Here is a 13,372-nt window from a genome sequence, read left to right as displayed (position 1 = left end):
GAACTGACAAGTATTTTGAGAAGAGAAAGTCCCTTATACTCTTCCTGATGTCACCTTGCTACATCCTATTGTGAGCAATACACAAACGTGTCTATTGGAAGACATGCCAGCATCTTAAAGTCAAAGCTAGTGTTTTAAATTGGGTAATGAATGCCAGTTTAAAACCCTAACTTGGAATCGTAACTCGAAGTTAAGTCGAGGACTTCCTGTACATATTACCCACCAACTAAATAAAATACTTTATGATGATGATGATGATGATTTTGAAATTGTGGAGACAGATTATGTAGTTTATACTAAATTTCTAGATGCAGGGAACAGTGGGTCATGTGTTTTTATGCAAACTGAGGACAGAAGAAATTAGGATAAAAAAATATATAAATGTATTCCTTAATAAAATAAAATGTACTCACACATTACGGCATATCATGGGCTTGTAAAATCCAACTTCCTTCCCAGTGAAATAGGTTTCATTTCCGCTGTAATCCTTACACGTAATGTTAGGTGCCGGAAAACATGGAGCTAAGAACACACAGGTTAGATAATTTAACGTTAGTATTTATCAAACTCAAATAAAGGCAGCAGTACAAAACCTTTCCATTACCTAATTCTAAGAAGGATGCGTATGAAAAGGCAGGCTCTTCTGGATAAACCTATAGAATACTGGGGGCTAGGCCTTCTATGGTGCCAACTTAGTTAGCTGGTACATGTCACGACTATGCAATTTCACATCACCTTTTAGAGCTCTTTGGCAAGTGGTAGCACCCCTTGTAAACCCAGCTTATCCCAAACATTACTATCCAAGGCTTCCATGCCCAGACTCTAGCACCCCAGTGCTGCATATGGATTTCACAGAATTATCTGACACAATCCAGCCTGTTGCATTATTAAAGGGCTAATCAATTTACCTATCCAGTCTAGTCTGCCCTGTACAATAAGCAAAATGTGAGGAAATGTGTTGCAAATCCTGAAATAATTTATTTCTTGATGTTCAATAATCAGTTTATCAACATAATTAAAGGTATCATATAAAGAATTCAGAAATATCTCTACAGAAGACTAATATAACTCCTTCAGTCACTAAGAAAAGATAAAATAGTTAAGTTTTCAAGCAGAAGAAACTTTAGAAAACAGAGTGCTCATATCAGAGTCTCTCTCTCATTTGTCTAGGCCAAATAAGACAGTGGGTGGGTGAAGCCAAGAATGTTATCACCAGCCCTGAATGGATGGGAGCAGAAATCTGCAAGAAGAATCAGGTGCATGGAAAACAAATCTTAATGCATGATTTGGGTGTGTGCAAGGTACACAGCAAATAATGCCATAAATAATGCCAAGGAATGCCATAAACTCTGTTTTATCAAACACTCAAAAGGGGCTTACTGTGCTTATATAAAATGGCAGATTTCAAACAAACACCTAAAGGTTAGCCCCCTTGGTAAGACTGAGCCCATTTCTGTGAGAGGGAGAGGAAAAGGTAGGAATGCATATAAAATGTCTATAGACATATTTGGCACTATACATGAGACTTGGTTCCACAAGCATGCCAGGGCGGCGACATTCTCAAGACTGGCAAGTTTCTTCACACAGAAGAAAGCAATTTGTGTTTCTCTAAAGGCCAAAGCAAATCACAAACTTCAAAACATCTTGCTCACCATTCTACACTGAAGTAACTGGGTACACATGGACACACATCTTACAACTAAGCACTAGTTTTACTCCTGGGGGAATTCTGCGCTACTGTGGAATGCAGAATTACCCACAAAATAGCAGATGAGACCCCGGCATGCCGCGAATGGAGCGCGTCCCGCGGCATGCCAATGACAGAGAATGTGTGTCGGGGAGGGTGCCGGTGAGAGAGAGGGGAGGGTAACAGAGAGCATGGTTGGTAAGGGGGGGGATGCCGGTGAGAGAGAATGTTGTGTGAGAGAGGATGTGGGAGAGGGTGAGAGACAGCTTGGTTGGTAAGAGGGGGAGTGGGGGGATGCCGGTGAGAGAGAATAGGGGGTGTGGGGAAGGGTGAGAGACAGCTTGGTTGGTAAGAGGGGGAGTGGGGGAGATGCTTGAGTGTGGGTTTCAGAGAGAGGGAGCCTATATGAGGAGATTGTGAAGGTGTGTGTGTGTGAGAGATTGGTAGCTCCTGCGAATGAAAAAGGAGTCGTGTGTATGTGAGGGTGCTAGCCTGTGTGAAGGGATTGTGTATGTGTGAGACAGAGCCTGTGTGAAGGGCTGCATGAGAGAGAGACATAGGGAGCCTGTATGAGGATGAATGTGTGAGCGAGAAATGGAGATTGTGTGGGTGTGTATGCAAGAGAGAGGGCCCTGTATGTGGGGATGTGTATGTGCGAGAGAGTGAGGGAGCCTGTATGAGGGTGTGTGTGTGTGGAAGGGACACTCTTACAGTGAATTTCTAGAGAAATTCTGCTCAAAATATTTAAAATTCTGCAACTTTAATTCAATTTAACTTAATTTAACTTTACTTTTTCTGTAATAACTTAAAATGTAATTACTTAAAGATTGTCATGTAAATTGTGTTATTTTGACCAATATAAAGTTTGCAGAATTTTCAGTTTTTGTGCACAGAATTCCCCCCAGGAGCATAGTTTTGATGACAGAGGGATCTCTAAAATCATCACACTTTGCTTGCTAAACTGAATACAAACATGCCATACTGACAAAGAGCATAAAACTTGTACCCAAGAACTGGTGGCAATTCTTTGTCCAACAAAACATAAGAGAGTAGCTGCAATTACATAAAAAAGCATTTCCCCAAACTAGCTTAGATCGGTGTTAAGAGGCAGATATCCCATAGTCTGTTTTTTTAAATACAACAAATTATTGTAAGTCTTACCATATGCTGTAGAGTTTGTGCATCCAAGTGGCTCTTGTGTCACATTATTTATTTCAGGATCTTCACAAATATACGTTAGAATAGTTAAGAAAACATTATCAAGCACAATACCCTGAAAATGGATTCTGTTAAACAGGATTAGTTCTTGTAAAATTATATATTAAAAGCATGAACAATTACCCTTGTATACCTGATATTGGTTTTTTTTAATACTATCTTCTATGTTGATTAATTGTAATTTACTTTGATCTATTACTGAAAAAGTTGGAATATAAAACCCCTAAATAAGATCTTTCACTACCTATAACAGAGATGAATGATATGTTGCTACGGGACTAAATAAAATCCTTTTTAGACTGGTAAAATATCCAATTATTAATCCACAGAAATTCTCTCTTGGAAAAATGTGAAAGTGTAAAATTCCTGCAGAGGTTATATGCTCCTTGACTTGTCTATATACAAACATACGGGCCGATACAGTAAGGTGCGGTAGAAAGAGGTGCGTTAGTGCCGGGCGCAGGAAGGAAGATATCCACTTCAGCACAACCCCACCCCCCTTCCAAATCCAGCCAATCGGGCTGAAACAGTAAAATTCACAGAAGAGCCGGCGCTCCGAGGCGAGCGCCTGCTTTCCCAACTCGCACCCAGGCCACTCTCCTGGGCGCACGAACGAGTATGCAAATGAGGGCACGCGGTAAAAGGAGGAGCTAGAGACACTAGCGCGTCCCTAGCGTCTCCTTTTTGACAGGAGTGGCGGCTGTCAGAGGGTTTGACAGCCGACGCTCAATTTTACCGGCTGCTGTTATCAAACCCGCTGACAGCCACAGGTTCAGAAAATGGACGCCAGCATAATTGAGCATCCGTCTTCCGACCTGTGGGCTGCTGGCCGATTAAAATTTTTTTTTTTTTTAATTTTGGGGCCTCCGACTTAGTATCGCTATATTAAGTCGGAGGGTGTACAGAAAAGCAGTTTTTTCTGCTTTTCTGTACACTTTCCTGGTGCCGGCAGAAATTAACACCAGCCTTTGGGCGAGTAAAATGTGCGGCTTGGCTGCATATTTTACTTTCTGTATCGCGCGGAAATAACTAATAGGGCCATCAACATGCATTTGCATGTTGCAGGCGCTATTAGTTTCGGGGGGGGGGGGGGGGGGGGGGGGTTTGGCCGCATGTTTGATCCACTATTACCCCATACTGTATAAGGGGTAAAAATAGCGCGGTGAAAACACGCAGCCAATCGTGTGCTAACAGCTGTATCGGCCTGAAAGATGTTTCAACAAGATCTTGATTAACTAAATCAAACGCACTTGAGATTAAGCAAAATTAAAAAAAAAAAAATACTAGTTAAAAATGAGACAGATTTTCCTCAGTTTCCCCAACACCTCCTCACCAAACAGTGAGGAGTATGGAAACTGTCACCAAAACAGTTTCCATGCTATACTCAACATGGACTGGCAGATATTAAGCCTATTTACCTCCTCTAATGTGAGAAAAACCCTTTGGTATACCTGGCCCAAAGATGCATGTGATCATTTCTAATGCAATTGCACTGATGCCAGTATATGTTTGCCCAACTACCATGATATCCTGACACACCAACCTCAGTCATAGCTCACATATTACCACCAACACTTTTTCTCAGTCAAATTTCAAAAGCTCACAAACATATCCTTTGTACTTGAATGCGTACGGGCGTCAAAATAATAATAAAGCAATAATAAAGCAATGGTATTAGAATGCAGAAGCCCAGATGTACTAAGGTTCCCCCTCCCCCCCCCCCCCCAACACACTTTTTGTATCTGTAAGAAAAAAGCTTTCTAATCAAGCTTTGAATGTATTTTGCCAGCTAGAATCGCTCTATTCTCTTCAGTTCCAGGATAATTAAATAAAAATTACACTACTACATTTTGCAGCAATTTCTTTTAAAGAAAATGAGGTATTAATAAGTAAAAGATACAACCAGTGTTCACTTTAAACTATATGAAAACCATCCACTGATGATAAAATCATTGCTCAAAGAAGGTAACATGAGGAGCAATTTAGTACAATCCACCAATAGTTTGGACTATACTGACATTAAAAAAAAAAAAGGTTTCAGACAGAGGCATTACAAGCATGCTTAAAATGGTATGTTTCGAAAACATCAATGCAGCCACTTCAGGAACAGGTAAAACGGCAATATATTTCTGACACCTGCAATATACAGTCTCCAGAAGGCGAAACCCTTATCAACCAATTACAATTAGGTTATTAGCTACAAAGTGACAAGGCCAAATAAACAATATAACCTTTAACCATGCTATTTTGAAATACAGTTCACATGGATGGTAAGAAGCCCCATGTAAAGAAGCACGATTTAAATATTTTTGTTCAAGATCGATTTAAAAATGATTCAAAATGTGGGACTCTAAAAGCTGAGTAACTAGGTGCTGGTGGGTCTAGAATTTACCGGTATATCTCAGAGGTGCTCCTGTTGTCCAGATCATTATACTTTTCAATGGGAAATATTTCATATTACAACAAGAATTACTTATAAATAAAAGGTAACAAAGTGGGATTTGAAAAGCCGTTAGAAAAACTGAGATTAATCTATACAGCTCAGAGTTGCCAGGCCACCTAGAAGATCACAGCAGAAACAGCAAATTATGCCCACCCCACGGGACAAAGAGGATTTATTAACGTGACATCGTGTCCCCGACCCTCCTAACCTCCCGAGAAGTCTGATGACCAGGAGGGGTCGGAGAGAGCCTTCCAGCGGGGACGAACTCAACCTCGTAGAAGGAACCGCGACAGAAACGGGTTATCCGAGGCCGTCCCGCTGCTCAAAGGAGAGCAGAAAGCGTCTCAGCGCGCCCGGAAAAAAAAAGGGCCTAGCCCGCGCGGCAGCATAGAGAGGATATTGTCCCAGCCGGAGCTCGTCGCATTTCATCGTGAGCTCAGCGCCGGTCTCACACATAAAGACACCGCAAAGGAAAAAGTCAAACAACCAGGCCGCCCGCCTCCGAGAAGCCGCCATATTGGCCACCGCCGTCCATCACGTGACCTTCCCCGGCTCGAGGACCCGTACGACAACAAGGGGGCGGGGCGAGTCAGCAGAAGGGCGTGAGCGGTGGCAGGACGCCACGCCTCTTCCGGAAGCAGTAGGTAGGACGTGTGTCTGGTACTCTAGTTCAGTTCGAGTCGTAACAGCATTCAGGAAGTGTGAAGAACTGTGAAACAGACGCTGGGTAAGGTTGGGAAAGTACTAACCAAAGCATACGGGAGTCGAAATAATAATAAAAAATGTTCTCCAGCAGGTTGCTGAAAGGAGGGTAATGAACAGTGGGCGGATTGCAAGACCATTGCAGTATCTGTTTGAAATTATTACGCTGTTTTTAACTTTAGTTTTGGTGTATAGGTTTTTCTCATACAAAGTAAACAACCGCAGAAAAGATGCAAACATGGCAACTATATCCACAAGCACAAGATATAAGCCATCGGCTAAACAATTACTTCTGTTTATGAATAAGCTGCAATGTTGTACAGCATACCCCCACCCCTTAGTAACTAAACCTACAATATACACATTTATGAACAAAACAAAATTAAAGCCAGAACGAAACGTCCATCCCTCAAAAATAAAAAAAAAAAGCAATAAACGAGCCCCGTCTATTATGGCTGTAATAGGATAGCCCTTACCAGAGTCCCTTCCAGATCCTCTAAGGCAGAGCTTTCCAAACTTTTCATGTTGGTGACACACTTTTTAGACAAACATAATTTCACGACACGGTAATTCAGTCTACTAGTAAACCAGAGGTTAAAGGTTAAATGAACGAAACATATTTCGACAATTTATGTATGTTTCCTTAAATATATACATAAATAAAATGTTTCATGACACAACCTATCTCATGAAAACCTTAAATTTATATTAAAAATATATAATATTCCAAGATTCATGTTATTGTTATAATTTATGAGAAACAATAATAAAACAAATTGTCTGTCCCCCACACCCTCATCTCTCTCCTCCCCCCAGCACATGTCTGGCCCCCACACTCATGTACCTCATCTTTTTGATTGTTGCCAGTTAAGTGCTTCACTCCCTTCCATGATCACCAGACACTGCTGCTTGCAGTCAGTACTCCTCATGGCCAGGCCTCATCGGCAGCAGCAGCCAATGCAAGGATGGCTGGGCTCGTTCCACCCACCAAGCCCCCCAAAAAAACACGATTGACAGCAAAAATCACCCAATAATAAGCAACCCATAAACTGAAAAAAAAAAATGAATCTCTAGGAAAAAAAAAGCCCAAACTCGCATCAGAGTTGACCGGGCTTGCGCGACACACCTGCACACTGCGGGCGACACACTAATGTGTCCCGACACACAGTTTGGAAAGCTCTGCTCTAAGGAAATGCTAGAGTAAATAGCCAGGTTTTGGCCACTTTTCGAAAGGAGAGATGTTGGCCTCAAGCCTAACTTCTAGAGGCAAGGAGTTCCATAATGTAGGCGCAAAGAGTCTGAAGGCCACTTATCTGGATTCTAAAAGCTCAGACACATTTACCGGGGCCTGCTGAACTGATTTAAGGGTTCTAGCAGGTTTATGGTGCTGCCACAAGTCGCTGCAATGTTTGGGCCCCATTTTCTTCAGTGACTTGAAGACCAGCATCAGGGCCTTAAAATCCACTGATCTTTGAACAGAGAGCCAATGCAGCTGCACCACTCCTTGTGACCTCGAGCAAGTCACTTCACTCTCCATTGCCTCAGGTACAAACTTAGGGCCTGATTTACTAAGGTGTTTCTCCTATGCTATATGGGAAAAATGCTTAGTAAATGTGGCCCCTAAGGATAGGGAAATACCTGCAGTTAGTACCTGAATGTAATCTGCTATGAAGTGCCTGAAAGGCAGAATATATATCAAATAAATAAATAGGATAACATGATCATAATACGCTCAGAGGTGAAAATTCTATCCACACATATTATTTTACTCCCTTGTTCTAAATGTGTCCTCGGGAACACCTCCTCTTCCTGCAGACAGAAGTTCATGCATTGTGAAAGAATGTACAACCTTTAACCCACATCTAGGGGGCACATTTTCAGATGGCCGTTTTACATGGGTACATCATTATCTACCTGCATAAATAAATAGCTTTGACATGCACCCTCATTAGGTATAAAACGAAAGAAAAATTTGTTAAATGCCATGTTTAAAAAGACTTGTGCAAGAATAATGTTAGCACCCGTAATTGTGCCTTTTTTCAATAACACTGACTCAGTCATCTCTTTAATGCATGTCTGAATGGAATGATGGCACAGGGGAGTGCTATAGCAATAGAACCACAAGCTTTACTCTGTCATCTAGGATGGCCTCCCCCACACAAGAATCCAGTAAGCAGGGGGGAAAATTCTCAGGCGTCAGGTCGGTTGGACACCTAAAAATTGGCACCTGACATGGAAGAAGCTACCACTGCAGGTCATGGGCCCAAACCAGAAGTTGGCCAGAGGAGAGCTGCAACTACCTGTGGCAAGCCTGGGCCAGAAGCTGCAATAGGTTAAGGCTGGAAATGAGCAGCTGCTGTCACTGCTTGTGACAGCTTAGGCCAGGGGTGGGAAAACGCTTTTTGTGCTGGGGCCACATTACAAGTTCTTGTCCATCATGGAGGCTGGGGACAGGGCTCCCTTGGAGTTCCTCGAGAGACAACATAAAAAATAAACATAATTTACTCAGACTTTCTTGCAATGCCATCTTTATTTACAACTGAAAGATACATAGCTACACTTTATTTCACTACTGAAAGATGCCATCTTTATTTAATGTGAACAATGAAGTTGGTCACCCTGCTTCAGTACGGCATCAAATTCTGGTGTCAGGTTTCTGGTTAAAATACGCGACACTGAGCTGAGATGCCGGTCTGTCAGTTGGGATCTGTAGTGAGATTTGTTGCATTGCATAAGTGAAAATGTTTGGCTCTACCTGTGTGCGTGAGCAAACAAAACTAAGATTCTCTTGTAAAGTATAATTTGAAAATTGCAAATAAAATTTAAAAAAAATTAAAATTTACGCTCACTTTTATGCTCTTCTTTGTAGCAGCAATTGCTCTGCTGGAACTGCAGATTTCAGGGTTTGCGATGCTTAAAAAAATCCACCGGTGTTAATGAGACTGTTTGAGGGGCTGGATGGGGTGTGAGAGTGCATGTGAAGTGCCTGTGGCTGACTGGGTATCAGTGAATGAGTAAAATGCATTCCTTGGAGCTAGAGAAATGCATGTATGTGAGTGGTAGGAGCCAGGGGATGTAGTGTGTGTCTGTGTGAAAAATTTGAGCTGGCTTGTACGTTTTATAAAAACTTTTCTACCACCCACCCTTTCTTTTTCATCATCTACCTTTTCTGCGCTTTCCCATCCGCAACTAATCCAACCATGTCAAGGTTATGAACAGTTATAAAAAGAAACTGTCCCCTCCTCCCACCTCCAGTAGCATTATTAAACAAATGTATTTTTATTATTTGTAAAAATCCAGGTGGGAGTGCAGAATTCAGCTGCTCCTCAGGCTGCCGGTTCTTCAATCTTTCTCGGCTAGGGTAGGCAGAAGGGCAGAATTCAGCTGCTACAGTCAGTGCGGCACAGCTACACACAGCAGGTTGACGCTTCTAGGCAGGGCTACGCAGTTTCAGCCTTGCCAAGTGCCTGCATCATCAACCGGTCTTGCGCCGGCACCAAACCGCTCATCTGGCAGGCCACGTGCTGACACCCACAGCATTCTGGCCACGTGCTGCTGTTCTGCCTTTGCGCCGATGCCGTCCTGCCTGCCTGTCCGCCCTCCACCCACTAACATCATCATCAAAGGCTCATTTCAGCACGTCATCAAAAAGGCAATATTTTGGGCCTTTAATGATAACGTTGCCAGCTTGGGCAGGCTGCAAAGCCTTGGAGGGCCACATCTAATACATTTTTTTTTTAAGTAAGAAAGGGCCGGATTTGGCCTGCAGGCCTTAGTTTGCCTACCCCTGCTTTAGACCATGACAGTGCAACCGCTGTCTGTGGTGGGCCTGGGTTGAGAGAAGCCGCTGCAATCTGGGGCTGCTTCCCATCTAAAGAAGAGACTGGGGGCAGGAGAGGAGGAGCTAGGGGTAGGGAAAGAAGACAAGAGAAGCTATGGAGTGTGTAGAAGAGGAGAGGGGCTGGAGGGGAGAAAAATAAAATCCAAAAAAGGAGGGGGAAAACCCAAGTAAAAGAAAAAGAGTGAAAAATGACAAAAACAATAATACAAAAATAAAGACAAAACAAAATGAGCAGAAATGAAAAAAATCCAGAAATAAAATTGCAGTCTTATTTCTAGTAATCTCTAACTTCTTATTCAAATCAGCTATAGGACCTGAGGGTTGGAAGGTGGCCAACATGATGCCCATATTTAAAAAGGGCTCCAGGGGTCATCTGGGAAACTACAGACCTCCTGACAACAGTACCAGGCAAAATGACAGAAGCTATTCTAAGATTTCTGATCATCTAGATAATCAGACTAATGCTGCAGAACCAACATGGATTTAGTAAAGGGAATTGTTGCCTTCAAAATCTGTTAGATTTTTTGAAGGGGTTAGCAAATGGGATAAGGGTGAGTCTGTTTTGATATAGTGTATCTGGATTTTCAGGAGTCTGGCAAAGTCCCTTATAAGAAACGCATCAGGAAATTAAAAAGTCATAGAATAGGAGGCAACAGGGCTTTTTTTGTTCTGGTACTAAGTATTGGCACCTTTTTTGCAACATGGTTGCTTGCCTAGCCATTCCATAGCCATACAGCACTGCGCTGTGTTTGTACATCCCCTTCTCCATGGCCATAGAGGCAAATCAGTGCTGAGACACTGGGCTGCCAAGAAGGTGGGAGAAGTAGTTTGCAACAGCAATTATTTTGTGCACTATAAATAAACATGTAACACCAACAGCTAAAAGAGAAATGGAATATTCCAGGAGAGTGCAATTCAGGAGCAGTTTCAGAAAACCTTATTGATACAGTAGGTTAAATAATCACCATCTCTAATTTACACACTAATAAGCTAGTTTTTGTTTGCATAACATTTTCCTAATTGATTGGCATTATAATTTTATCTCATACATACTAATGAGAATTAATTCTTGTAAGTTTAGTTAGTGGTTAGTACAGTTAGTATAGCTGTGTTTAAAAGCGGCTAGAATTCTAACTAGCACTAACAAAAAAGATCATATCACCCCAATCCTCCGGAACTTACATTGGCTCCCCATTAAACAAAGGATACTCTATAAGGTACTCACTATCATCCACAAAGCGACAAATAAACTAGCTCCCATCTCATTAAGCTCTCAACTACAACCACACACCTCCTCCAGACCAATCAGAAGCGCATACAGAGGAACACTGCATGCTCCACAAATTAAATCATCATTGAGCAAACGAGCGCTATCTTCAGCAGGCCCACACCAGTGGAATATGCTTCCCCCAGATCTTAGACTAGAACCCAGCCATCAAGAATTCAAAAAAAGATTGAAGACATTTCTCTTCCAACAAGCTTTCCCAGACGATTAATTTTACGGTGACGAACAGACTTTCCAATTCCTAAGTATCCTAATTACCCTAATTATGGACACTGTATCAAGTACTAATTTTAGAATCTGCTACTGGACAATTATCGTTGAGCTCAAAAATTTACTATATTTCATATATATATATATATTTGGCATTGCTTATATTTATTGATACGTTAAACAGTTAAAATGTCTATATAAAATATTATATTTCTTTATTTATTTCCAGTTAAACAATTATTACTTTATTTAGCACTATGTTAAATTGTCAATCAGTTATACTGTTCCATATGTTCCTCGGTTCCATGTAAAGCTCCGCTCTCTGTTGAGCAGTTCTTCGTTTTATGTAAACCGGATTGATTTGTAATCCCTACAAGAACTTCGGTATATAAAAATTAAAAAATAAATAAATAAATTTAAAAAAGGATTGGATAAGTTCTTGGAGGAGAAATCCATTACCTGCTATTAAGTTCACTTAGAGAATAGCCACTGCCATTAGCAATGGTAACATGGAATAGACTTAGTTTTTGGGTACTTGCCAGGTTCTTATGGCCTGGATTGGCCACTGTTGGAAACAGGATGCTGGGCTTGATGGACCCTTGGTCTGACCCAGTATGGCATTTTCTTATGTTTATTAAAAATTTCTTGATCGCTTTATGTCTAAGCTCTAAATGATTTACAAAAAAATCATGTGATTTACATAAGAACATAAGAAATTGCCATGCTGGGTCAGAACAAGGGTCCATCAAGCCCAGCATCCTGTTTCCAACAGAGGCCAAACCAGGCCACAAGAACCTGGCAAGTACCCAAACACCAAGAAGATCCCATGCCACTGATGCAATTAATAGCAGTGGCTATTCCCTCCAAGTAAACTTGATTAATAGCAGTTAATGGACTTCTCCTCCAAGAACTTATCAAACCTTTTTTAAAACCCAGCTACACTAACTGCACTAACCACATCCTCTGGCAACAAATTGTGGATTGAGTGAAAACAAATTTTCTCGTATTAGTCTTAAATGTGCTACTTGCTAACTTCATGGAATGCCCCCTAGTCCTTCTATTAGAAAGTAAGAACAAAACTCTGTGTTGAATCCTTAATACATTTTTTTTTTCATCTTTTACATACTTTTTAGCATTTAGCAGCCTTGAATATTTTTGCAAGCCTGATCAGTGCAATTTCATAGTGCTGCAATGATCTTAGTTTCTTCACTATCACCAAACCAGTTTAGCTTCATAGGAAAACCTTTTCAAAGCACCCTTACAATTGCAGCCAGTTAACATCCTGCATAGAAAGTGGGAGATGCTGTAGAAGCACAGAGCTGTGCCTGCATGAAGTTTGTCTGCGAGTGAAGTCCAGTGCCCCTCTCCTCGCATTGGGAAACCGTGCAGCAGCTGCTGCTGAGGAGGGAGAAAAATCCAGAGCCACACCACTATAGTAAGAGTAGAGAAGTAGGGAGAAAAGAGCGTATATGTTAGGCCCCAGGGAGAAATGGAGAGGAGATAAGAGACGGGCATACTCTCCCCTCCCAAGTCCCAGAAGACAGGTTGAATCCCTTCTTTTTCTCCCCAGAGCTCAGCATGCTTCCTCTTCCCTGTCCAGGCAGCAGCATACCCTCTCTCTCTTCTCCCCGCAGGCCATCCGAACCCCTTTGTCTTTTCTCTGGGCCCCAGTATCACTTCTTAGGAGAATGCCGGGCCCTGGGGAAAGAGAGAGGGTATACTGCTTGCCTGATGGGAGACAAGACAGAGAGGGTATTCTGCTGCTGCTTGGGTACGTTGGGGAGAGAAGAGGAGAATTACCGGGTGAATCCTCTTTCTTGCTTTCTCCTGAGCCCTCGGGGGTATTCTGCGTAGGGACCTATAGCAGTCTGGCGTATTATATTTTCCTAGTAAGAAGTGTGTTTGTGTTCTAAAGACCAATGGAATATTTGTAATGCTGCCTTTCCATAGGCTCTACAGCAAGTTGCAGGGGCATGGCTACGTTAG

The 13,372-nt window shown here is 41.9% G+C and overlaps 1 protein-coding gene across 3 annotated transcripts in view; it reads right to left on the bottom strand.

The window, feature by feature from the left end:
- Positions 1-5,939, bottom strand: part of TM2D1 (TM2 domain containing 1) — a 40,946-nt gene extending 35,007 nt beyond the window's left edge. The window contains exons 1-3 of one of the 3 annotated variants that reach the window (XM_029617895.1): positions 5,749-5,939; positions 2,849-2,922; positions 414-522 (exon numbers count right to left, since the gene is read on the bottom strand). In XM_029617895.1, the coding sequence (XP_029473755.1) occupies positions 414-522; positions 2,849-2,922; positions 5,749-5,864 (299 nt within the window). In that variant the 5' untranslated portion in view covers positions 5,865-5,939. The remainder of the gene's footprint in view (positions 1-413; positions 523-2,848; positions 2,923-5,748) is intronic. The other 2 variants (XM_029617894.1, XM_029617893.1) reach the window with 2 other exon arrangements.
- Between the last annotated feature and the right edge of the window lie 7,433 nt (positions 5,940-13,372).

Source organism: Rhinatrema bivittatum, chromosome 10 (genome assembly GCF_901001135.1).
Source record: "Rhinatrema bivittatum chromosome 10, aRhiBiv1.1, whole genome shotgun sequence".
Classification (NCBI taxonomy): Eukaryota; Metazoa; Chordata; class Amphibia; order Gymnophiona; family Rhinatrematidae; genus Rhinatrema; species Rhinatrema bivittatum.
Note: the sequence above shows the minus strand (reverse complement) of the source record. Positions and strands in the feature narration are given on the sequence as shown.